Below are 24,555 nucleotides of genomic sequence, written 5' to 3'. Positions count from 1 at the left end.
CGTATAGACATTTTGAGAATAATGGTTGTTTAAGGATGTACGAAGAATCCTATGAGACATAACTCCAGCACCTGCTGGTGAAGCCAAACCCCAACCGGTGGTGAAGATCTTTCTCATCAACCAAAAACGTTGCAAAAAGGAAGCGTGTAGGTCAATTTATGTAGAGATCTTAGTTAGGTTCTTTCTTTTGTGTAATCGTAGGCATAACAACTTTTTATATATATAAAAAAATAAAAACTTTTTGCAAAATAACCCTTAATTTACTACAATTTTTACTATTTTTTGGTAATAGAGTTGCCATTTACTATACATTTTTGCAACACTTTTTGGGGTTCCTAATCGGGTCAAATTTTGTTTAATTTTGACCCGGAAATTTTCAATCGGATCTTTCCTTATTTTTGACAAAATTAAAAAACGAAAATTAATCAATAAAATCTAAAAAATATATATTTTCTCAACTAATTACTATACCTAAACTCTTTATTTATGGCATATTCTCTACAATTTTTATAGATATAGAAATCAAATATGATTATTTAATGCTAATATAACAAATTTGAACTAATTTCCTAAAACCTCTCTACCTAATTAAAACATAAATATATGATTCTCATTTCACTTTTATATGATCTTATATTTATATTATTTTGAACTATTATAAAATATATATACTTAATAAAAAAATTCGATTTTTTTTCTGCATATGCTATGATTCAAATTTTTTTAAACAGACATATATTACTCAATCGATGAAGAAAAAAGTATGTGTACAATCTATATTAACATTTTTGAAAAACAAATTTGCGCGTTTCATCAGGTCGTATATTTTTTTTTACTCAGACCCGGAATTGAGCCATTCAGATATTTTCTTAATTTCTAAAATTATCTAAAACGGGACAATATACCTCGGTGAAATCTTAAAATTAACAAATCGAAATACAATTATTTAGTATTTTAATATACATTTTTAAAATATTTTTACGGGTTGGTCTAAAACACACACTAATTTGAAAAAAAAATATATATATATATATATATATATATATATATTATAGAAACTATTTGAAAGCAAACTTTTAAATTGACTCGAATTATATGTCTTTTAAATAAAAGTGTTATTAAAAGAAATAACAAAATGATGTTTAATTTTACGGGACATGATTATATGGTGGGACGGGTCGGATTTAGATTGATATTAATACGGGATAATATATCACGGGTGAAATCCTGGGATTAACAAATCAAAATACAATTATACAATTTTAAACACTAAACAAAAAAATACAACTTAAAATTTTCATTTTTAGTTACAACGCATGTGACTCGCAATGTCCAACAAAAAATATTATATACAACAAATTCATCAGTTTATAAAAAGACAAAAAAAAATCAAATAATTAACCCGCGGTGTACCACAGGTAACAATCTAGTTTGATACAAATTCTCAGCCACAATCTCCCTTTACAATGATTCTTCCGACACAAGTTTCCGATTTACACACCATTACGAAGTAGTTTTGTTCAAACAAATCATGATGAGTGACACTGTTTACCCATTCATTACAGAGAAATTACAGAGGAGAGAACCCATGTGAACATAATCTTTTTGTCTTGGTCAAACTAAAGAATTAAGAAATTGAAGTCTCTGGTTTTTGTCTACACATATCGTTGACTTGTTCATTAGCCTATATATACACAAGTTATTTAAAGAAATCAACTAAAAAATACAAGTTGGCTTTTTTGTTGATTAGTGTCTACTTGTTAGATAATGATTTATACGTTGTGAGCACAACAAAATTGATATCTACCAGAGAGTTGACATTGTCTTAAAGTTGTTGACTTTGAACAAAAAAAAAACTCTGGTGTTTACACAAATGGATAAACCAGTTTTACATTATAGGAGATGATCGTTGTTTCTGCCGTTTGAAGAACCGAGATGATGGCATCGAAGGCGAAGGCGCTTACGTTCCTTTGTTGTGTGGCTATCATCAATCTTGCCATTGCCCAGGATCAATCAGGTTTGGTCAAATTACATATTATGCTCTTCTTTGATCTTTTATCTGTATAATATGAAAAAAAAAAACAGAGAAATTTTAAGATAAAAACTGGTTTTTAAACATCTGAATAGGGTTCATTAGCATAGACTGCGGGTTACAATCGGAAAATTCCAGCTACACGGAAACATCGACTGGTATTAAGTATGTTTCGGATTCGAGTTATACGGATACAGGGACAAGCAATTTCGTTGCGCCTGAGAGTAGACAAAATATGATGCAGAGCATGTGGTCTGTTAGAAGTTTTCCAGAGGGAATCAGAAACTGTTACACTATTGCTGTTAAAAGCAGCACCAAGTATTTGATCCGAGCGGCTTTTATGTATGGTAACTACGATTCGAGGAACGAGATACCGGGATTTGATCTTCACTTGGGTCCAAACAAATGGGACACTGTTGAATTGGTGTCCCCTCTCCAAACAGAGTCCAAGGAGATCATATATTATGTGTTGACAGATACATTACAAGTGTGTTTAGTGAATACAGGAAACGGTACGCCTTTTATATCGGTATTGGAACTTAGACCATTGCCGAATTCTTCTTATGTGTCTCAATCTGAATCACTTCAACTCTTTCAACGGTTGGATTTTGGATCGACAACAAATTTAACGGTCAGGTATCCAAACGATGTTTTTGATCGGATATGGTTTCCCTCAACGCCAAATGGGACAAAGCCGTTAAGTGACCCGTCGACTTCTCTCACAAGTAATAGTACCGGTAATTTCCGTCTTCCCCAAGTTGTAATGAGAACTGGAATTGTACCAGATAATCCAAGAGGGTTTGTAGATTTTGGATGGATTCCAGATGATCCGTCTCTCGAGTTTTTCGTTTACTTGTATTTCACGGAACTTCAACAACCGAGTTCCAATTCCGCGGAAACAAGAGAATTCGTAATCTTGTTGAACGGAAAGGCTTTTGGGGGACCGCTTAGTCTTAATTACTTCCAGACCTTAGCCCTGATCACTCCAAACCCTTTGAAAGCACAGAGCTTCCAGTTTTCTCTTCGTCAGACTCAGAGTTCATCTCTTCCACCTCTGATCAATGCTATGGAGACTTACTTTACTAAGAAACTTCCGCAATCATCGACCGATCAAAACGACCGTAAACTCTCTCATTCCTCTGCTTTTCCATTCCAGGTCTGCATTTTTCTGGCTCTATCTTACCCATTTTCTCTATGAACATTCTAGTTTCCGCTATGAGGAATATTAAGTCTGCATATAAAGTCAAGAGAAACTGGGAAGGAGACGTGTGTGCGCCTCAAGCTTACACATGGGAAGGTGTGAATTGTAGCTTCAGTGGCACAAACATGCCTAGAGTAATAGCTTTGTAAGTGTCTTATAAACAGTTTCCTTCTCTCAATCTTGAGTGAGTCTCAGCAGTTATTAGCTCTATGCAACAGGAACTTGTCATCCGCCGGATTGACAGGAGAGATAACGTCTGATATATCGCGGCTTTCACAGTTGCAACTTCTGTAAGATTGTTCTCTTGGTGGTAATAATGGTATGCAAATAGTAGTAGTCGCTCACGTTTTTAACTTTCAGGGACTTATCAAATAACAATTTGACTGGACCAGTACCAGCTTTCTTAGTTCAACTCCAATTCCTGAGAGTCTTGTATGTATTTTCTCAACCAGACATAATAGTAAAATAACTTATAACTCCTGATAACCAGTAAATGACATTATCTACTGTGGATTTTGTAGACATTTGGCGAACAACCAGCTTAGTGGTCCTCTACCATCTAGTCTCATAGAGAGGCTAGAGTCGTTTAGGTACTCAAAAAAACACATTTCTTTCTCATTCTATATATGTTTGAGAAACTGTTGAACGGTTTAACTCATACTTCTTAGTATCTAATGCAGTATCAATGGGAATCCAAGTATTTGTTCTACAAATGCTTGTGAAGAGGTCTCACAAAATAGATCAAAGAAAAATAAACTTCCCAGCTTTGTCATTCCATTAGTTGCATCACTTGCAGGGCTGCTTCTTCTTATTATCATATCTGCAGCTATATTTTTTATCATCATGAGAAAAAATAAACAAGGTATGTTTTAGTGAAGTGACATGTTTTCGATTTTACGGGAAAATGGTGTTGGTAATGTGTATGGTTTTTGCTGCAGGTCGAACGATTAACCGGACAGTTACAGCTACGAGTAATGGACCGTCATTACAGAGGAGAGATACCGGTTCAATGCGTCCATCTATGCAGCGAAGAGAAATCGGGTTTTCAACAAGACCATCTTTACAGAGAATAGAGAGCGGAATGACAGACTATGGAGGGAATGAAACAGCAGTTGATGCCTTTGATTTGGAACCCGCAAATAGGAAGTTTACATATGCAGAGATTGTCAATATTACAAATGGGTTTGAGAGAGATCAAGGGAAGGTAGGATTTGGAAGAAACTATCTTGGACAGTTAGATGGTAAAGAAGTAACTGTCAAGCTTGTTTCTTCACTATCTTCTCAAGGCTACAAACAACTCAGAGCAGAGGTATATACTCTGTTATTAACCAATATATTTTTTTGTTGATAGTTAATGAAAAGGGACTTAGAAGAGCTTATGTGAATGCTGATTGTAGGTCAAACACCTTTTCAGAATTCATCATAAAAACCTTATAACTATGCTTGGTTATTGCAACGAAGGCGATAAAATGGCGGTTATATATGAATATATGGCTAATGGAAACTTGAAACAACATATCTCAGGTTTTGAAATCTTGTTCTGCTTTACATTCTTCTTAAAGTAAAACCAATATCTCAGTTATGATCTTCTCTTGTGCAGAGAACAGTACAACGGTTTTTAGCTGGGAAGATAGGCTCGGGATAGCGGTTGATGTCGCACAAGGTTAGCATTTGAAATTCACTCTTGTATTGGACTGAAACAATCTCCCTCTATATATCTTGGAGTTCTGTTTCTAAAACAAGTTATGTTTCTATAACAAGTTAAGTTATTGCCGTTGAATTTTAGGACTTGAGTATTTGCATACTGGCTGCACTCCGCCAATCATTCATAGAAACGTCAAGTGTACAAATGTATTCTTAGATGGAAATTTCAATGCGAAGTTAGGCGGTTTTGGCCTTTCGAGAGCGTTTGATGCAGCAGAGGGAAGTCATTTGAATACAGCCATAGCAGGCACTCCTGGATATGTCGATCCTGAGTAAGCTCAAAGCTCGAATCTTAGCGAAAATGCAGAAGAAATGTGCTTTCTTTTCTCGGTCTTTTCATATGAATATCTTATCTTTTATTGCAGGTACTACACATCAAACATGTTAACAGAGAAGAGTGATGTGTACAGTTTCGGTGTAGTTCTATTAGAGATTGTTACCGCGAAACCCGCAATCATAAAGAATGAGGAAAGGATGCATATAAGTCAATGGGTTGAGTCTTTGCTTTCAAGAGAAAATATTGTAGAGATTCTTGACCCAAGTCTTTGCGGAGACTATGATCCAAACTCTGCGTTCAAGACCGTGGAAATAGCCGTGGCTTGCGTTTGTCGAAATTCTGGCGATAGACCCGGGATGAATCAAGTGGTGACGGCTCTTAAGGAGAGTTTAGCTGTAGAGGTTGAGAGGAAAAAGCATTTGCCAGTTGTTTCAACAGATTCACTTGAAGAGCTCGCACTTGGCTTTGGTTCCAATCCACCTCCTCGTTTGAGATGATTATTTATTGATTTTGTTTTTTTGTAATGTTTGTGGTCTCTGAAAATAATTTGTTACATAAGTTTTTTTTTTTGTGAGTTGGAATAACCAAAAAAATCGTTGTGCATACAGGTTTGATTCATTTGAGGATTTTTCTTACCGTTTATGTTGGTATTTTGAAGAGGATAAAAAAACAGAGTAAGAGATAAGACTCTTCTAAAGAAGAAAAGTAAACGAAAAAACTTTTTATTGAATCTGAAACTTGTTGGTTTATTACAACAACACTCATTCACTTATATACATGTCGTACGGTCGTAACCGTTCGTAACTTGTGGAAACCGACAACTTAATAACACAACTCATTAACACACACCCGTTAATACACTATATTAATATATGTTAAATATGTGACCAAACTCAATTACCACTAACACTCCCCCTTAATTGAGTTTCTGTCTAAACCCAAGTTCGCTTCTTGTTGACTTCTGTTCCTTCTCTTCACAACCTTTTCTTCTTCCTCTTGTTGTTGTCTTTCTCTTTGTTGCACAATATGACACTCTTTTGTCAATTGTATTTGTTTTCTTTTGACATAAGAGCTCTTGGAATTTTTCTTTCCCGCAAATCTTTTCCATGTCACCTTCAAGTTTACCATGACCTTTTTTACGATTTACTTGAAGTCTCCATGACCTTTCCTCATGTCTTCTCCGGGATCTTTTATCACGGCTGTTCTTGCAACCTTCTTCCACTCCCTTTCTCTTAGGTGAGCCTTCTTCTTATTCCCTTTTGGTGTCCTCTTGATCACCAAATTTGTGATCCTTTGATCACCATCACATCTCTGTGACTTCTTGTGCGTGAATCTTCTCCACGTCTTCTTCGATTGTATCTACAACAACCCAATGCTTCCTTTCACTCTTAGGTAAGCATCTCTCCTTTTTGCTTGGTGTCTTCCTTTGATCACCATCACGTCACGTAGACGCCTTGTGCGTGAACATCGTCACGTCTTCTTCGGTGTCTTCTTTTGATCACCATAACGTCTCCATGACGTCTTGTGCGTGAATCTTCTTCACGTCGTCTTCGGTTTACTCTTCAACCGACTTATGCTCCATTTTTCTCCGAGGTAAGCATCCTCTTGTGCTCCATTTTTCTCCGAGGTAAGCATCCTCTTATGGTGTCCTCTTTTGATCACCATCACGTCTCGATGACGTCTCATCAGTTCCCTTGAACCTTTTTGCTGAGTAGCCTTGCACTGTTCTCCCAACAGAAGCTTACTCCGTGTTGCAGTGTTCTTTACAATTCAACAACACCTTTTGATACTAAGCCTTGCTCTGTTTCTTACACAGGCGGCTTCCTCCGTCTTGTTTCAGTTGACTCCTACTTCGGATTCTCAACTTCATCAAGTGATGTCTTCTTTGCATCCTTGAACTTCACCAAGACCTTGTTGAACAAAGTTTCAGAATTCTCCTTCCACAACTCCAAATCCACATCCGTTTTCTCCGTTGCCTTTAGAAAAGATTTCCTATCTTCTTCATCGCTTTTGGAGCCTTCTTCTTGAAGGAAATGCTTGTGAATACGTTTGTGAAGGTTGATGGTACCCTCTCTTGTCACCATCAATTTTTTTCTTCCTTCCCTGTTTCTTCTTCTTCTCCTTTTTTTTTCTTTTCGGTTTCTCACCGTTAATTTGTTGTCTCCATCTTTCTCTTCTTCTCGCAGCGGAATTTTTTCTTATCTTTGTTTTACTTGGACAGGCTCCAAGACCAAATAAGCTCTGATACCATGTAGAACTTTGAACTCTCAAAGTGTTTAAGGATCGGACAACACAGATTTTACTCTGTTTTGTCTTACCTCTCTGTTTTGTATAACGTAAAACCACACACTTTTATTAGATATATAAACTGTATTTATAGTTTTACATGACACACTTTGACTAAGGGACACGTCTCTACAAGACAACCCAATGTGGAGACACATACATACACGTGTAACTGTTTTGCAGTTAACGATTCTATTCGTATCTCTTCGGTGTGTAATACGAATAGTTTATACATAACAAAACTCAGTTACTTAACTCTATAATATAAGACTCTAAATAAAACTACCATGAAGACTTGATCACGACCAACACTCCTCCTTGATCATGGCTTCATCTTCACGCCTAGCTCTTCTCGTAGAGACTCAAACCTTAACGTGTTTAACGGTTTGGTTAAGATATCAGCGACTTGAAACTCTCCTGGACAATGTTCAAGCTTGATTTTTCCTTCTTGCTCAGCTTCTCTTACGAAATGATACTTGATGTCGATGTGCTTTGTTCGACGATGTTGAACTGGATTCTTTCCTATAGCAATTGCAGATTTGTTATCACATAGAATCCTTGTACCTTTTTCAGTCTTGAATCCGATTTCATTCACTAGCCTTTGTAGCCATATGGCTTGATTTGCTGCAGAACAAATCGCAATGTACTCGGCCTCAGCCGTTGATTGAGCAACCGTCTTCTGCTTGCTTGAGTTCCAACAGCAGGTACCAGATCCAATCGTAAAGACATAGCCGCTTGTACTCTTCTTGTCTTCCACTGAACCACCCCAATCACTATCGGAGAATCCCACCAACTCTGGTTCTTCTACTCGCTTGAACTGAATGCCATAGTTCAAAGTACCTTTAACATACCTTAGAACTCGCTTGGCTTCTTGGTAATGTTGCATCGTTGGAGCAGCTATGTAATGAGACAGGTATGAACTTGCATACATGATGTCTGGCCGTGAAGCACAAAGATATAGCAAACCTCCGATTATGCTTCTATACTTTGTAACATCTTCAAGGTTCTCCTTTAAGACTTCCTTCTTCTTTCCATGAGGAGTTAATGGTGTTGACAGACTTTTGCAGTCTTGCATTCCAAATTTCTTCAAGAGCTTCTTTGCATAATTTTCTTGTGACAAGAAAATACCTTCTTCGTTTTGGGTTACTTCCATGCCGAGAAAGTAACTTAGCTCTCCTAAGTCGGTCATTTCAAACTCATTCTTCATCTCCTCCTTGAATTGTTCAATCTCCTTTATTTTGCTTCCCGTGACTATGATGTCATCAACATATAAACTAACCACCATTATCTCCTTTGAGGTCTTCTTCACATAAAGCGCTGCATCATTGATGCTTCTCACAAAGCCATTCTTGATAAAATATCCATCAATACGTCCATACCATGCTCTAGGAGCTTGCTTTAAACCGTATAGCGCTTTGTGAAGTTTAAGAACTTTTCCTTCTTCTCCTTCTTCTATGAACCCTGGTGGCTGTTCTATGTAAACTTCTTCTTCCAAATATCCATTTAAGAATGCTGACTTTACATCCATTTGAAAGAGTTTCCATTCTTGTTGAGCCGCAATCGCCATTATGATCCTTATTGTATCATATCTTGAAACCGGTGCAAAAGTTTCAAGATAATCCACACCATACTCTTGTGTGAATCCTCTGGCCACCAATCTTGCTTTGTGTTTGATTGCTTCTCCACTTGCATCAGTCTTCAAACGAAAGATCCATTTGACACTGATCACATTTTTGTCTTTTGGTCTTGCCACAACTTGCCATGTTTTGTTCTTCTCGATCATCCGCAACTCTTCTCTCATGGCTTCTATCCATTTTCCATCTTTCATTGCTTCTTCCAAGGCTTGTGGTTCTTCAGCCATCATGAGACACATCTCATGTATAAGTGCCTCTCCTTCAACTTCATCGGTTTGGTTCATGAGATCATTGATTGATCGGAAACCTCTTGGACCAACATTATTTTCTCCTTCTTCTTCTGAGTTTTGAACTGCTCTGTTTGAAATATGAAGTTGATTCAAAGCGTTGCTCACTTGATCTATTTCAGCGTTTAGATCATTTCCTCCTCCTTGTTCTTGTGAGTTGATCTTGACTTGCGATAGAATCGATTTTCTTTCTCCTTTTTCATCATGACTCCATGTTTTCTTCTCATCGAATGTCACATCTCTTGACACTTCGATTTTTTCTTCATTTAGCAATAACACTCTATACCCTTTTGATTCGTTGCTGTAGCCTACGAACAGCCCTTGTTTGGCTTTAGTGTCAAGCTTTCTTCTCTTCTCATCCGGTATGTGTATGTAACATACACACCCAAAAACTTTCAAGTGATCAACACTTGGTTTCTTTCCGCTCCATATCTCAATTGGTGTAACTCCTTTTTCCAATGAATTAGATGGCAATCTGTTTTGCAAGTATGTTGATGTTGCAATAGCTTCAGCCCAAAACTTGTTAGATAACTTCTTCTCTTCGATCATTGATCTTGCCATCTCTACAAGCGTTCTGTTTCTTCTTTCCGCTATACCATTTTGTTGTGGAGAGTAGGGAGTCGTTATCTCATGATGTATGCCACTCTCTTGACATAGTTTGATGAATTCTCTCGATAGAAATTCACCACCTCCATCTGTTCTAAGCCTTTTGATCCGATTCTCCGATTGGTTCTCCACATAAGGCTTGAATATCTTGAACTTTGTGATCACTTCACTCTTGTTTTTCAAGAAATATACCCACGTCATTCTTGAGAAATCATCAATAAACATGAGGAAGTACTTGCTCCCGTTTATTGACTCCGTTTGCATTGGACCACACACGTCTGAATGAATAAGCTCCAAGGTTTTGTTTGTGTTGCTTTGAGATTTCTTTGGAAAGCTCCTCCTTGGTTGTTTTCCCATCTCACAAGCCGCACATACGCCTTTTATTACTTCGAATTTTGGAAGATCTTCTACACTCTTTAGCGTTTGCATTTTCTCCATCTTGTCATAGTTCACATGACCAAAACGCTTGTGCCAGAGATTTGTTTGTTCTTCTTTTTCTTCGAAAGCCACATATGCTTCTTCTCTTGAATTTTTCCAACGAATTGGAAAGCTTCTGTTCTTCATCTTGATCTCCAAGATTTTTCTTCCTTTTACGTCTTGAATCACACACTTGTTGCCTTCAAAGATGACCCGATATCCATTTGATATCATTTGGGAGACACTAAGCAAATTTCTTGCTAGTTCGGGTACATAAAGTACATCTTTGATGACATGATCTCCTTTGGTTGTGGTTACTCTTATGTCTCCTTTGCCTTCGGAAACGACTTTCCCACCATTACCAATCTTTATGGTAATTTTCTTGCTACGATCCAAGGTTATGAAGTATCTAATGTCTTTAGACATGTGATTGGTGCACCCACTATCTACCAACCACGTTTCTTCTTTGATTGTTGAGATCTCTTTTTCTTCAACAGCACTAAATAGCATATGACACCCATCTTCATCTTCATCTTCTGATTCTTCAATACTTAGATGTGCTCTTTCACCTTTTCTAAGTTTACAATCTTTGGCTATGTGTCCTGGCTTGTCGCACACGTAGCATCTTCTTTCATAGTTTGCACCTCTTTGTGAAACGCTTTCACTCTTCTTTCTGAAACAATCTACCTCATTGTGATTGTTCTTCTTACACACGCCACACCACATGTTGGTCTTCCCATGGCGATCTTTGTTTTGCTTGTTTCCTCCTCTTGAACCAAGCTTTTCTCCATAAAACGCACCCTCATTGATACGATCTTCTCGGAGATTTAAACGCCTCTCATGCGCCTTCAATGTTCCTATCAACTCTGTGACAGAAAGAGTTGATAGATCTTTTGTTTGTTCAAGTACCGCAACGATGCTGTCGAATTGTTGTGGTACGGAGATTAGAATCTTTTGAACCACTTGGTAATCGGACTTCTCTTCTCCATGAACTCTTAGTTGATTACTCAGATTAATCAACTTGGTTGTGAAATCATTTATGGTTTCACCTTCCTCCATCTTCAGATTCTCATACTCTCTTCTCAAAGTCTGAAGATTGATCATCTTTACTTGTGAACTTCCTTGGAACTCCATTTCCAAAGCATTCCAAGCATCTTTTGCGGTCGACGCGGGAGCAATTCTCGGAAATATAGATTCTGAGACTGCACTTTGAAGGATTTGGAGAGCCAACATGTCTTTCATCAATTGATCTTCTCTCTCTCTAATCGATTCCGATGTGCTTTCAGAAGATGGATTTGCCGTGACTCCGTTTTCGACAATCTCCCATAACTTTCGTGTCTTCAAGATGGTAATCATTTTGATTTTCCAGAACCCGTATGATTCACCATTGAAAATTGGAATAACTTGCTGCATTGTTGTCTCCATAGCTCTGATACCATGTTGGTATTTTGAAGAGGATAAAAAAACAGAGTAAGAGATAAGACTCTTCTAAAGAAGAAAAGTAAACGAAAAAACTTTTTATTGAATCTGAAACTTGTTGGTTTATTACAACAACACTCATTCACTTATATACATGTCGTACGGTCGTAACCGTTCGTAACTTGTGGAAACCGACAACTTAATAACACAACTCATTAACACACACCCGTTAATACACATTCATACATATATTAATATATGTTAAATATGTGACCAAACTCAATTACCACTAACAGTTTATAGTTTGGATCTGATTAGGGTTTTGTATGGGAAGAAAAGATTAAGCAGTCAAGCGTGGGGAACAAATTTTGCAAGCACTATACTTGTGACCTAAGGAACTTCCAGTTTTGTGTCCTCCTGTTTCTCTTCGGTGACTTAGACTATGTTTCCTCAGATTCATCATCGCAGAGAAAGAATTAATAGAGGTTGACACTGTCTTTTATTTTATTGGTTAACAAACTGAGAATTACATAGAATAAACTGTTACCATGTAACCATGGTTGACATTTTGGATAGGTAGATATATGAGATGAAGAAGAGAGATCCAACGGTAGTATCAAAGTTCATCTTTTATGTAACTTTTATTTGGCGAAGAAGACGACTCAAGAAGATATCTTGTGGCCAAAGAAGCAAGAAGGGAAGCACCATAAGGGAGTAATTCTTCATTAACTTCAAAATATGGAGAGTGAGGGTTCGCCATTGGTGAATGAGATTTGTTCTGCATCCCAACAAAGCTAAAATGTCCCGGCATTGCTTCTTGGTAGAAAGCGAAATCCTCTGATACCATCACTGGTAGCGTCTCAGCATAATTCTCAATCCCTAACATATCCACTGAAACGTTCTCGTAAAACAGGTGCAAGGCTTTGTCGTTCACAGTGGGAGGGAAAGGAGGAGTCTCATCTTCAAGAAAGTCAACTGTTGCATTACACATATTTACGCTTGCTTGCGTTGTGATAACCTGAAACATTGGACTCGCGTTTTAAAGTTTGGTCTCGAGAGGAGAGGAAGACAGAGGTCTCATCAAACTACACATCAGAGTGCAAAGTTACTGACCTGCTCAATTCTTTGCTTGAGTTGCTCAAAACTTTTAGGTGAAAGGGCTCGGAATGTGCCACCGATAGTAACAGAGTCGGGAATGACATTAAAAGCATCACTGCCTTCAAATTTAGCAACTGTAACCACCTGTAAGCACTCAAATCAACTCACATGCTATAATATGAATTCTTGAAGAGCCAATGAGCAAATTATACCTGCGAGTCTAAAGGATCTGCCTCTCGCGAAACGAGGTGTTGTAAGCTTAGAATAACATTTGAAGCTGCCAATACTGGATCTATGGCGAATTGAGGAAGAGCCGCATGACCTCCTTTCCCGCTTATCGTAGCTTTGAAACGTCCACTACCAGCCATCAATAGACCTTCTCTTGAGCTCACTTGACCTAATCCCAATAGATTGGAAACATGTAATCCAAAGATTGCACCCACATTCTCCAACACTCCAGCCTCCACGATTTTCTTTGCACCTGCTCCTCCTTCCTCAGCTGGTTGGAAAACCAGAATCACTGTACCCTGATGAATAAAATGTCCAACAAGTGTTAGATAAGAAACCAAACAACATGATGATTGCAACAGCACAACACTAAACCTGTTATTAGCTAGACAAATACAGCACAACACTAAACCTGTAGCTCCTCTTGGTGTTCTTTGAGCAACTTTGCAGCACCGAGGAGCATCGTAGTGTGAGCGTCATGACCGCAAGCGTGCATCTTCCCGGGAATCTTACTCTTGTGTTCCCATTCCACCATTTCCTATACAATTCAATCATTATCTTCTTCAATTAGAATCCACTAGCTTGCAACTCAAGTAATTTAAAATCACATAAGAAATCTGATCCATAAGTCGAATGAGAATGGTTATATCTTAAATGCCAGTTACTATGTTGTTTGTTTTACTAAAAATTGTTATTCAGAGAAATTAAAAATTTAATACTAACAGACACACATATTTTTCAAAAATAAAACTACCGAAATGCCATAATTATTCCTTTTTTGATCAGGACCACCATTTTCATTATTGGCCGGTCCTGCTCTTTCTAAATATTAAACACTAGCTAGCGAAGAAGTATCGGTGATTATGTATCACTCAACTAATTTTCCAGGGTGAGTATAGCTGGCGAGTAACGTACTCTCTAGGATTTCTAATGGACCTAAAACATGACACCATTTTGACTAGCCAAATATGAGTGATTAAACAATTTAGCTCTAGAGGGGAATAGATTCAAAAACTTTGTAAAATGAAAACTTTTTTATACCTGAATAGGAAGTGCATCCATATCAGCCCTCAAAGCAACAAAGGGGGCATGACCAGTTCCAACATATCCAATAACACCAGTTACAGCAACTGGATACTTATAAGACACACCAATCTTCTCCAGTTCTGTCCTGACTAGCTTAGATGTCTCTACTTCCTCGTAACCTAATTCTGGGTTCTCGTGGATCCTCCTTCTTATTCCAACCATCCAATCGAAAAAATCATCTCTTTTAGCTAGACTAAGGAACTTTTTAGGAATTTGAGACAACTCATTCGAGGAACATGAAATCAGACACGAGTTGAGTAAGTGAAGGATCAAAACAAAAGAAACCAATTTGCAGAAACTCATTGTGAATCAAGAGATTTCTGCGTGATGATGAAGTAAGAAAACATGAAGGAGAAAGCGGCATTTATAACCAAGAACTCACAAAATAGCAAGCCAAATACAACACGGAAACTTCATAAAATCTTCATCTTTTTTGTAATTTTCTTCGATCCCAAGTCACCATAAAAAAATATTATTTTCCCAAATTTATTAGGATCAACTAGCGAAGGTTTCTTGTTAGTATATCAATTATTGTGACGCTTGACGAAATTTAAATATTTTACTCACGGTTCGAATTCGAACTTAATAAACATGTGGAACATTTTCACTGTGAAGTTGATCCCAACTTCTTCTTCTTACTTAGTCATCGATTGTATAGTTTCGGTTAAAATATAATTAAATTATTAAATGAAAGAAAAGGGTTGTTTAGTATGAACCTAGATTATAAACATTAGAAGATACAAAGTAAATAAAGGTTTCGAGAATGTATTTGGTTTAAATTTTCTGATTTGCAAGATCTTTTCTCTTTGTTTGGAGAATCATTTCATTTTCAGTTCAAGCTTTCGTGACACGTATTGTTGGACGGTGTGTATATTTTCTCTTGGTACAAATAGCTACAAAGCACGTCTAAAACGTGTTTGATGGATTCTTTCATAAATATTTATTCTTTTTGTACGTATTTTTTTTTAAAAAACAAAACATTGGAAAAAAAAAGAAAGAAAAAACATTTCGCCAAACCATTTCTTCGACTATAAAACGAATTCCGTGATTGGTTTTAAATGGTAGCGATCCTGACCTAAAACGGGTAAACCATGCATGCTTTAGACATTGAATTTTCTTTGTAATTTTAGGGGCAATTATTTCCAGTTTTGATTTAAATCGTCTTTCCTTATATATTGGTTATTCTCTCTTTCTTTCGTTGTTTTAGGAAAAATGGGTAAAAAAACCTTCACTTTTTCTAAAAACATGTAAAAAACCTTCAACTTTTTTTGTGTGATTTTAAACCCTCACTTTTTCATAAGTGGTAAAATAACCGCTAATATTAGTAAACTCAACTTAATTTTCTTTTATCGTTATATTAAAATTAAATCCAGCTTAGGATATATGATTTTTTTTTCCAAATTCGTTTGCAATTTGTTTTTCTAAATTTAAGGTTTTTGCGCTATAAAAATTCATTCACAATTTAGTTGAGATTATACAAATAATTTTTGTTACCATTAGACAAATAGCACATTTGATTTTTTTTTTTGAATTTTCAGTTTTTGGATAAAATATTGTTAAATAACGATTAACTAAATGTAATTTATATTATAGTTTTAGTATATCGTGATATATATATATACTGTTAGTAAATCTTATTTTGTTCGTCCAACGAAAATATTTTGATGTGCAAATTCATGTACTCTTTGTAGTATTATAAAATTTGGTTTGGTCTCACATTAGTATATTTGTGTGATCGAACCGAATACACGTTTACTAACATAAACTCATATTCTGTTCGGTATAAGAAAATTATGATAACAAGACGTAACCTTCAAAAACATTTATTAAGATTTACATTATTATCTGAAAAATATTATGGTGAAAAAATGCGATCATAAGTAAAAAAATATTAAACAAAGAGTTGTACTGAGAATAAGCAATATTTTAATTTCTTAAAAAATTATAAATATATCCAACAAAATAGTATGATAAAAAAAACACAAGATTTTGGATTGTGTTATGTTAAAGAGAGATAATCCTCTTAAAAAATTAACAAATAACCAAAAATTTAATATATTTTTCTTATGATCGCATTCTTTTCACCATAATGTTTTTCTAATCATAATACAAATCTTAATAAATGCTTCTGAATGTTACGTGTCGTTATCATAATTTTCTTAAAATATATTTTGACTTATTTTAAAAATATTTTTGCAAAATTGTCTTAATTTATTATGATATTTCGTTTGATATCGTGGAGGTCCTAATTCATAGTTAAATATATTAACAAATTTAATTTTGACATGTGGCCATATCTTATGTTTTAGTATTTAGCAATTTTGAAAACAGAATTTTATTTAATAAGAAGATATTCTTGCTGTCAGTTTTATATGGTTTCCATAATTTATGTAATACGTTTAAAACTGCATTTTCCAAGATTTTACTCCAAAATTTTAAAATTTGAAATCCATGGCCCTTTACTTTATCCCAATCTTCATGGACTAAGTTTCATGTTCTCCTCAATTTATTCCATTTTTCTTAGGAACAAAGACAAACGACATGATTCAAGCTTTACTGGTTTCTAGTTTTTGATCCCTCTAGTACAGTCGCTTTTCCTTGACACCATGAGGAAATGAAATGAACATGCAAAAACAACAGCATTTAGAAGAAAGTTCCTTTACTCTTCTTGAAAAAACCCAATTTACGAGTAATTTTAGACTTCTAAACATAGAAACGGATGCTCCTAGGGACTGAAAAGAACTCAAAACTCTCTTATTCAATAATCTGACATGTCAAAAATATGATAAAGGATCACAATACCTGTAATATCTCATTGTGAAAGAGGAGATAAACTAATGACCAGTTCGGTCCATGATCATACTCTAAACTCAAGCACTTATCAAAACAAAAACCAAGAGTGACGAGTGGAAGATATGTTAGAACCCAACTCAAGAATCTTGGGTGCAAGTTGCAGTAAGGGCTCCAATGCGCTTGGAGCAAACTTTCTCGCAAATAGATAACAGATTTGAGACTGCTGATCATTGTAGAGGCAGGATTTGGCTCCCGGAAGCTTCTTGAGAAAACTTTCCGTTATATCAGCCTTACCAAAAGTAGCTGGATGAGCACCACCACGTGACCAATCTGTCCATGTCAATGTCCGATTAGCCAGCAAAAGACGATGTTTCATAGACAGCATTGTGGGGAAGTAATGTTCATCAACATAACATGGAGGTCTACAAAACTCTTTGAATTTGGGATAGTATGTAGTGTCTTGAACAATCTCAACAGCGAGTTTCCGGTTAATTTCAAACCACTGAGACCCTTTCCGCCACTGGCTTAGAGTGATCTCAGGTTCCATTTCAGTCCTGTATCTGCCTCTTCCATCAGGTCCTTCCTCATCAGCAGCACCCATGAAACTATACTTTGATTCAGAGACATAACTATAGATAAAGCTGAAACCGCGCAGAGGAATGCATGACTCAGACAGCAGAACAAACCATTCATTAGAGATATCGAGCAACGCGTTAGCCAAAAGCCTCCTCTCAGCTTCACCCATACTCATCTCTCCCCATGCCACAGCCTATAACAAAGAAAGAAACTGATAATGTAAGGAACACAAGAAACAAACACAAAACAAGTGGTTGCAAGATTTTCCTCTGAAACATCAATGACAGTACCTGACTAGGGATATATCTTCTGTAAAACACAGATGACCTCGAAAAATCCGATTTATAATTAGGCAATGAATGAACATAGATAGAGTAAAGACCCTCATTTCCCTTAAAGAACTTCTCCCAAAGTGGAGCAAATGGTAAAGGACCTTTGGCAAGAAACATGAAAGCCAGTTTAGGTACTCGTTTAAACGGATACCCATTTCTCTGCGGCTCTATCGAAGCACGCCAAAGCAATTCAGTGTCATTCATTGAGTGCCAAACATTGGAAGGAGGTCTAATAAAGCTATCTAAACTAACAGTCTCATGGTCATACATAGAGAGCACAGTGGTTGGAGCCACAGGATCCAAATGTTGAATCTTTAAGAACTTGATCATGTGTATACCAACAACAGAGATCCCAAGAGTCAAAACAAGAAACAATAACAAAATCTGAAGCAGACGCATTGATAAAAGAGCTCTAGTTTGGTTTGTGACTCTCGATTTAGGGGTTGATGCACCATTTTCTTTAACACCTTCCTCCATCTCCATTACCATCACTTTCATCTAAAAAGCTCCTCACTTTCTTAGCTATCTACAACAACAACAACAACAACAAAAAGTTTTTTTTTTATAGAAACCCAGAAGAAAGATTTGGGTTTTTCAAAGAGACGAACGAATTTTGATTTATAAAAATCAGAACTTGAATCTAAAGAAGAAGAAGAAGAAACAAGAAAGAAAGAAAAATTGAATCTTTCTCAGTTAGACATTTGAACAAGCTCTCGAATTTTAGCATTTGATTATGCGTCGAAGACTTCTGTCTAATGAAGAAATCCATTCTGAAATCTCTCAATCTGACTTGTGTAGATTGACCGTTTCAGCTTTTGATTTCGCATTTATCTCTACAATAATTATTTGAGAAGTAGAAACGCACCATATTGAAAGTTAGGGCATTGGAGGCCTGTGGTTAAAAGTTAGAATGATTTGTCCTAAACACCCTTAATGAATTGTTCTTCTCGAAATTTCTCCTTCTTCGTAATTAGGGGTATATAAGTCTAATCGTGTGTTGATCTCTATTATAATGTCCTAAACACCCTTAATTCGAAAATTTTTGTTCTTAGTTGTTAAGGGTATATAAGTCTAATCGTGTTTTGTGATGATTAGTCTTAATCACCCTTAATTTTTTTTATTTTATAGTATGATCGCTGGGGATATGGAGGTCATAATATCTCGACTTTAATGATTATGGAATCTTAGCTTAAATTTATTTGTTAATTTTTTGGATAATTCTATAATTTAGCAGTTAAAATTCGTTTTTGTTAGTTTTCTGATTTTGTTTCTAATTAAAAAGTAAAATTTCTTAAGATAATGATTGGTGTTTGCCCTAATCTTAAAGCTATATATATTGTTGATCGGCCAGAGGATTAGGTATTATTTTTCTGTGGCCATTAGATAGTTTTCACCGTTATGGTTTTTTTATATAGCTACTACGATTCTGATGAATCGAGTTGTTTGTCATGCAAATATTGTTTTTATGGACCTTTAAAGGTCGTGTGTATATTGTTTGTGTTGTTTGTTTTATTTTTTTGCATTATTCGATGATTTATTGTTTTGCTAATTTGTTGTTTTTGGTGTGTGTTTCAGTTTTGTATAACGTGGGAGGTTCCATCGACAAAGCTTTCTGACGAAGGTGGTGTTGACGAGCAAAGAGCGAGGTTTGGGGAGGTACTTCTATAGTTTTAATTTGTATATTTTTATATTTATTTACCCATATACATTTATGTGTTTCTTCCTGTTATCGTATATACTTTTATATGCGATTTTATTGCGTTTTATTTTTTAGTATTGATTTATAATTAAATTGTCAAATAGTTTTGAGTTTATGTACAAGGTTTGACATCTTATTGTTTGATTTTCATCTTACCGTGATTTTGAAGGTACTCGATGAACTCATATCTCGGTTTGTGTCGGTTTATTGGAAACAGGTATTTCTCTTATTTGTATCTAATATGTTGGTTATTGTGGATCGGTTTTAGTTTGATATTAATTTTCTAACTTTTAAATGATGATTTGGCTTTTGTTTTTTGTATATATATTTCGCGATAATCAAATGTTACGGGTTATTCTTATTTCGTACCGTTGGCTTAGGTAACCGCTGGTGTTTCCTTCTCCCGAAGATGCACGAATGATATGTTTTATTTTAATAAGGTATTTTGTCGAATCTTGTGTATTTATTATGTAACGTAATAATCGTTTTATGTTTAATTTATATATTTGTTTCTCTGATGTTTTAGACCACACGGGATTGGCGTAGAAGAGTTGTTGCTCCGTCGTGTTTTACGGATCGCGTGGGCTTTTGTAAGCATGTATGTTTGTTCTCTTATTGTCTTATGTGTCATGACTTGTATATATAGACATCAGAATATCTTACCATTCTATAAGGTATGATTTTAATTGTTTTGTTTGTTTGTAAAGGTTTTGAGTTGGCTGAAGTATTCATTGCGACCGAATATTTTGAAAGAGGTATGTTGTGTGTAGTTTACGTATTTGTTAGATCCTATGTCCTATTATTATAGATGTCTTCGTGTTTTCTAAATTATTTGTTTGTTTTCTATTGTCTACTTATTTTTGGGGTTTTTTTTTTTTTTTTTTTTTTTGATGTAGAGGACTGAGATTGGAAGCAAAGCTAGGAGTTACAGCAGTATCTATTTGTTGTTTAGTTATATTGCTAAGGGTAGTGATGTATCTGTTGATAGATACGGATCATATCCTTTGGTGTTTGGTATTGATCAAACCGTACCAAATTTTGGATCGGGGCCTATATTTGAAGACTCTGATGATGAGTAATTATTTTATTTGAATTTGTTGCTATTTATTTGGCTTCTATATATTTTATTTAGTTAATGATTAATATTCTGTTTTAAAAATTTATGTCGATCTAACTCATTATATCATATTAGCGATGGTTCTAATTATTCTTATTGGCGTTATCTATCTTAATATGGTGTGAGTTTGTTTTGTGTATAATCTAGAGATTCACATAGTTATTAATATTATTTTGTTGCTGTTCTTATGTTTTAAATAGTTATTAGGAAAAAGATATTTTTTAAATTTAAAAATTTGTGGCTATGACTGCTTATTTCAATTTCCACCGTGTATGTGCACTGTAAACAATTGTTTCATTTATTTCGAGATTTTCTATCTCTCTCTGATTCCTAAAAGAAAACTGAAGGGTCTTGGGCGGTGGTTTCGTTCAAAGATGTCCGAGCAAATCTACCTTTCTAATCTTTCTCGAGGTAGGACGCTTAAGTACGTTCGGGTGAAGATTCTGAGTCTTTGGAGGGTTCGCATCTATGGATTTAGGTGTAAAACAGAAATGCTTCTTGCCGACGAGCAGGTGCGTGTGTCTTTGTCGTTTTTTCTTTTGATCGGTTAGTTTGTTGATTTTGGGTGGATCTGCTAGATTATTTTTATAGTTTTGCTTATTTTATTATAAATCTTTAAGGATTATTTGTCTTTGGTTTGTGATTCGTTGTTTAGTTGTGTTAAGAAATATTTGATTTTTTGTTGTTTTGCATGTACCTAGGGGACAAAAATTGAGGGTACAATCGGTTGTGGTCCTTTCCATAACGTTGATATGAGGGAGTTAAGGGAAGATGCGTGGTATACTATTTCTGACTTTGTTGTTTCTGTTCCGATCCGGAGGACCCCGAACACACTTCACCCTTTCCATATCAAGTTCCACAGTGATACAAAGATGACATTGATTTATGATCTCTACTCGCCCAATTTTTTTGAGTTTGCAAAATATTCTGTCATTAAGAGGAGGCTTTTGGAGGCAAATCGTCCCTTTGGTGTGTCACATTCTTTTTATTAGCTAATCTCATTTTTGGTTTCTATTATTGTTTGAAGTATGTTTAGTTTTTTATTTGTTAGTTGTTCTGTGTTGTTAGAAACCTCTTATGTCTCTATTGGTATGATTTGTAGTGATATGTGGTCTTTTTGTGAGTTTGCTAGATTTATGTGGAGTTGTGGTCTATGTGTCTGAAATTAAAAGGATGACTTATGTTCCCGGAGAGTATGATGCAAGTACTGCATGCAATTATCTATATTTCCGTCTCATGGATCAGAAGTAAGTCTATGAATTTGATTTTGTTTTGGTGCTATATTTAGTCCATGGTTATTCTTGGTTTTTTTTGTGATTATGTAGAGTTTATTTAAAGACTGTCACTGATCTTAAGTGTTTTTGAAACGGTGATTAATAAAACAGAGGTAGGGAGCTGCCATGTTTTGCGCTTGGTCATTATGCTGCTGATTTTATGAATGTGTGGACAAGCCGAGGCTACCAGGCTTCATTCCGTTATCAACCTGTTTTCTGTGTGTTGCGTTTCTGGAAAGTCGATGAGTTCATGGGTATGCATTTGGTGTATTGATGTCGAATCTATTATAGATAATATATATAAAGGGCTTATTCAAATTGTGTTGATGTGGCTATAGGTGAACCTTCTATCTCCACCAGAATTGGTTGTTCTAAGATATATCTTGAGCCCACATTACCGGAGATCAAGGACTTGAGGATGATGTAAATGATTATTGTGATTTTTTAGTGTTTATATATGTAGTTTGATTTTGTTAGGGATTCAAATTATTATTTGGTTTAAGGTACTAAAGTTAATTCTCAGGTCGGTTTTCATAGCTAGGGTTACATGGGCTATTGAAGTAGGTGAGGATTGTGATGACGCCGGTGAAGTTGTTGATCAGAATTCTTAATGTTCTTGGTGTAAATCAAGAATTGTATCCCTATTTTCCGTAGTGTGCATAAACATGGATACCCTCTTCTGTTGGTTTAATATCTTTTTGTAAAAATCTCTTCTTCTTGTGTTATGTTATTATGTCATGTTGAGATATTTATTTGGGTTTTGTAACAATTATCTTTTGTGTTCGAGTTTTGAATATGTCTTTATCTTTAGATTCGTTGAAGTTATCTAAACTACTTTATAGATTTTCTAATTATTTTATATTGTAGATTAGCTTGTGGTAGAGATTATGTCAGATTTTTGATGTATGACTTGTGTTGTCATATCTTGCATGGTTTGTAATAATTACACAGCCGAAATATGGATAGTTGCTGTTTCCAATCATCAAATCTTCTGAACGGATAAAAACCTTTTTATTTAATTATTGATTATTCAGTAATCGATGTTACGTTAGATTGATTTCTATATTAGTTGTAATATACTTCCAATTCCACTTATTAATTCACGCTGCTACTTCTAAAAAAAAAAACAGAGGAAAAAAAAACTCTTCGATTTCTTGCTTCGTCTTTTCGGATTATCGATATTTCTTATTGAAGTATCTATAACCAGTTATCAATTTTAGTTGTTTCCTTTACCATGGCTTACTTCCATGATGTTTCGATTTTGCGCCCTTGTATTACGGGTTGGCACATAAGAGTGAAGGTTCTGCGCATGATTACTGTTTGCATAAATCCTCGGAATGCTCTCCGTTTGGTTCTGGTGGATGATAAGGTACTTTGGTTTTGTTCTGTATAGATTTGATTTTAAAATGCTAATTCGTGTTAGTTACTAAACAGACTATGTCGTGTGTCTAGGGTTTTAAGATCGATTGTTGGATTAATAGTGAATATGCGAAACATTATGCTGAGTTTTTGAAGGAAGATCGATGGTTTTCTTTTACGGCGTTTCGTGTTCTTGAGAACTCTGATAGGGTCAGGCTTACCAATCATCATTTCAGAATGTCTGTCTTTGGAACGACTGTCGTTCTTCCCGCCGATCCACCGTCGACTGAACCCCGTGACTCCTTTACTCAGTTCAGTTCGATAATTGACGGAACGGTTGACGAGAGTGTCTTGATTGGTAAGTTATATATAATGCTCATTTTGTTTGTTGTGTTTGGAAATACCTGTCTGAATTATAGTTGTGTCTGTTTCTTAACTAGATTTGATCGGGGTTTTGTCTGATGTTGGTGAATTGGTGAATGTCGGGACAAATCCATCAGATCTCACTGGCTTCAGACTGAGCTTTCGGATTCGTGGGCCTTGGTTAGTAAATAGATATTTTCTCCCTTTGTGAATTTTGTCTGGGTATTGTCCTGTTTGGTGTTAAATGTTAATTATATCATTTTTATTTTTGTTGTTTTGTTTGTGTTTTCTTGAATAAATATAAAGCGGGAATGCTATCGAGGGTTTGGTGTCGGGACGCTCAGCGATGGAGTTCCGAAAGCACTATGACTTGTGTGTTTCGAAGCCTTTGGTCTGTATTATGCGTCTGTGGAAGGTAGACAGATATTTCGATGGACCAAAGAATGTTAGGATTGTTAACCAGGGGCTGATTTCTAAGGTTTTGCCATATCCTGATGTTCCTGAGGCTGCTGAATTTTGCACTATGTCGGTAGTCATTTCCTATGTTCATTATTATTTTATTTTTTATTTTTTTGTTTTTATATCTGATTTTTTGTTTGGCTACTTTGTCTTAGGTCTTAATGTGTTGGTGAGACAAGTGATTCGAACTAGGACATTAACGGTGGATGCGTAGTGCGATTCGTCTGGACGTTGCCCGTGTGACTCTTTTGTGAATATCGGAAATGTTAACTGTTCGTTTTTGGTTTTGTACTCGGATCATCTTGGTT

At 35.7% G+C, this 24,555-nt stretch overlaps 6 protein-coding genes and 1 long non-coding RNA gene across 8 annotated transcripts; 5 read left to right on the top strand and 2 right to left on the bottom strand.

The window, feature by feature from the left end:
* Nucleotides 1–1,773: 1,773 nt before the first annotated feature.
* Nucleotides 1,774–5,856, top strand: LOC9327725 (probable LRR receptor-like serine/threonine-protein kinase At1g51880). The gene is made up of 12 exons (XM_021014044.1): nt 1,774–2,017; nt 2,128–3,153; nt 3,240–3,378; nt 3,452–3,523; nt 3,594–3,665; nt 3,755–3,823; nt 3,914–4,095; nt 4,172–4,542; nt 4,631–4,757; nt 4,834–4,896; nt 5,020–5,209; nt 5,303–5,856. Exons 1-12 carry the CDS (start codon nt 1,936–1,938, stop codon nt 5,709–5,711), a joined length of 2,802 nt encoding a protein of 933 aa, XP_020869703.1. The 5' UTR covers nt 1,774–1,935; the 3' UTR covers nt 5,712–5,856.
* A 704-nt stretch (nt 5,857–6,560) lies between these two features.
* LOC110224561 lies at nt 6,561–7,606 on the top strand. The gene is made up of 2 exons (XR_002329044.1): nt 6,561–6,807; nt 6,930–7,606. It is a non-coding gene; the product is annotated as an uncharacterized LOC110224561 (long non-coding RNA).
* Nucleotides 7,607–12,339: 4,733 nt separating this feature from the next.
* LOC9327724 (IAA-amino acid hydrolase ILR1-like 5) lies at nt 12,340–14,625 on the bottom strand. Its single transcript, XM_002891616.2, has 5 exons — nt 14,231–14,625; nt 13,602–13,727; nt 13,174–13,488; nt 12,977–13,105; nt 12,340–12,881 (listed from the first exon to the last, which is right to left on the bottom strand). Exons 1-5 carry the CDS (start codon nt 14,576–14,578, stop codon nt 12,480–12,482), a joined length of 1,320 nt encoding a protein of 439 aa, XP_002891662.1. The 5' UTR covers nt 14,579–14,625; the 3' UTR covers nt 12,340–12,479.
* Nucleotides 14,626–16,913: 2,288 nt separating this feature from the next.
* Nucleotides 16,914–18,784, bottom strand: LOC9330395. 2 transcript variants are annotated; one of them, XM_021015164.1, is made up of 3 exons: nt 17,935–18,784; nt 17,755–17,837; nt 16,914–17,673 (listed from the first exon to the last, which is right to left on the bottom strand). In XM_021015164.1, exons 1-3 carry the CDS (start codon nt 18,472–18,474, stop codon nt 17,157–17,159), a joined length of 1,140 nt encoding a protein of 379 aa, XP_020870823.1. In that variant the 5' UTR covers nt 18,475–18,784; the 3' UTR covers nt 16,914–17,156. The 2 variants fall into 2 exon arrangements, with proteins under 2 accessions (XP_020870823.1, XP_002891661.2); XM_002891615.2 differs by having other exon boundaries at nt 16,914–17,837.
* A 336-nt stretch (nt 18,785–19,120) lies between these two features.
* Nucleotides 19,121–20,778, top strand: LOC110224463. Its single transcript, XM_021010549.1, has 7 exons — nt 19,121–19,126; nt 19,552–19,632; nt 19,845–19,892; nt 20,056–20,115; nt 20,202–20,273; nt 20,383–20,430; nt 20,572–20,778. Exons 1-7 carry the CDS (start codon nt 19,121–19,123, stop codon nt 20,752–20,754), a joined length of 498 nt encoding a protein of 165 aa, XP_020866208.1. The 3' UTR covers nt 20,755–20,778.
* Nucleotides 20,779–21,906: 1,128 nt separating this feature from the next.
* Nucleotides 21,907–22,677, top strand: LOC9330394. The gene is made up of 4 exons (XM_021010547.1): nt 21,907–22,039; nt 22,178–22,320; nt 22,405–22,489; nt 22,590–22,677. The coding sequence occupies exons 1-4, from the start codon at nt 21,966–21,968 to the stop codon at nt 22,675–22,677; spliced, it is 390 nt and encodes a 129-aa protein (XP_020866206.1). The 5' UTR covers nt 21,907–21,965.
* A 623-nt stretch (nt 22,678–23,300) lies between these two features.
* On the top strand, nt 23,301–24,461 carry LOC9330393. The gene is made up of 4 exons (XM_002894286.2): nt 23,301–23,435; nt 23,519–23,783; nt 23,866–23,995; nt 24,095–24,461. The coding sequence occupies exons 1-4, from the start codon at nt 23,301–23,303 to the stop codon at nt 24,459–24,461; spliced, it is 897 nt and encodes a 298-aa protein (XP_002894332.2).
* The last annotated feature ends 94 nt before the right edge of the window (nt 24,462–24,555 follow it).

The sequence above is a fragment of the Arabidopsis lyrata genome (genome assembly GCF_000004255.2).
Source record: "Arabidopsis lyrata subsp. lyrata unplaced genomic scaffold ARALYscaffold_1, whole genome shotgun sequence".
NCBI classification, from domain to species: Eukaryota; Viridiplantae; Streptophyta; class Magnoliopsida; order Brassicales; family Brassicaceae; genus Arabidopsis; species Arabidopsis lyrata.
Note: the sequence above shows the minus strand (reverse complement) of the source record. Positions and strands in the feature narration are given on the sequence as shown.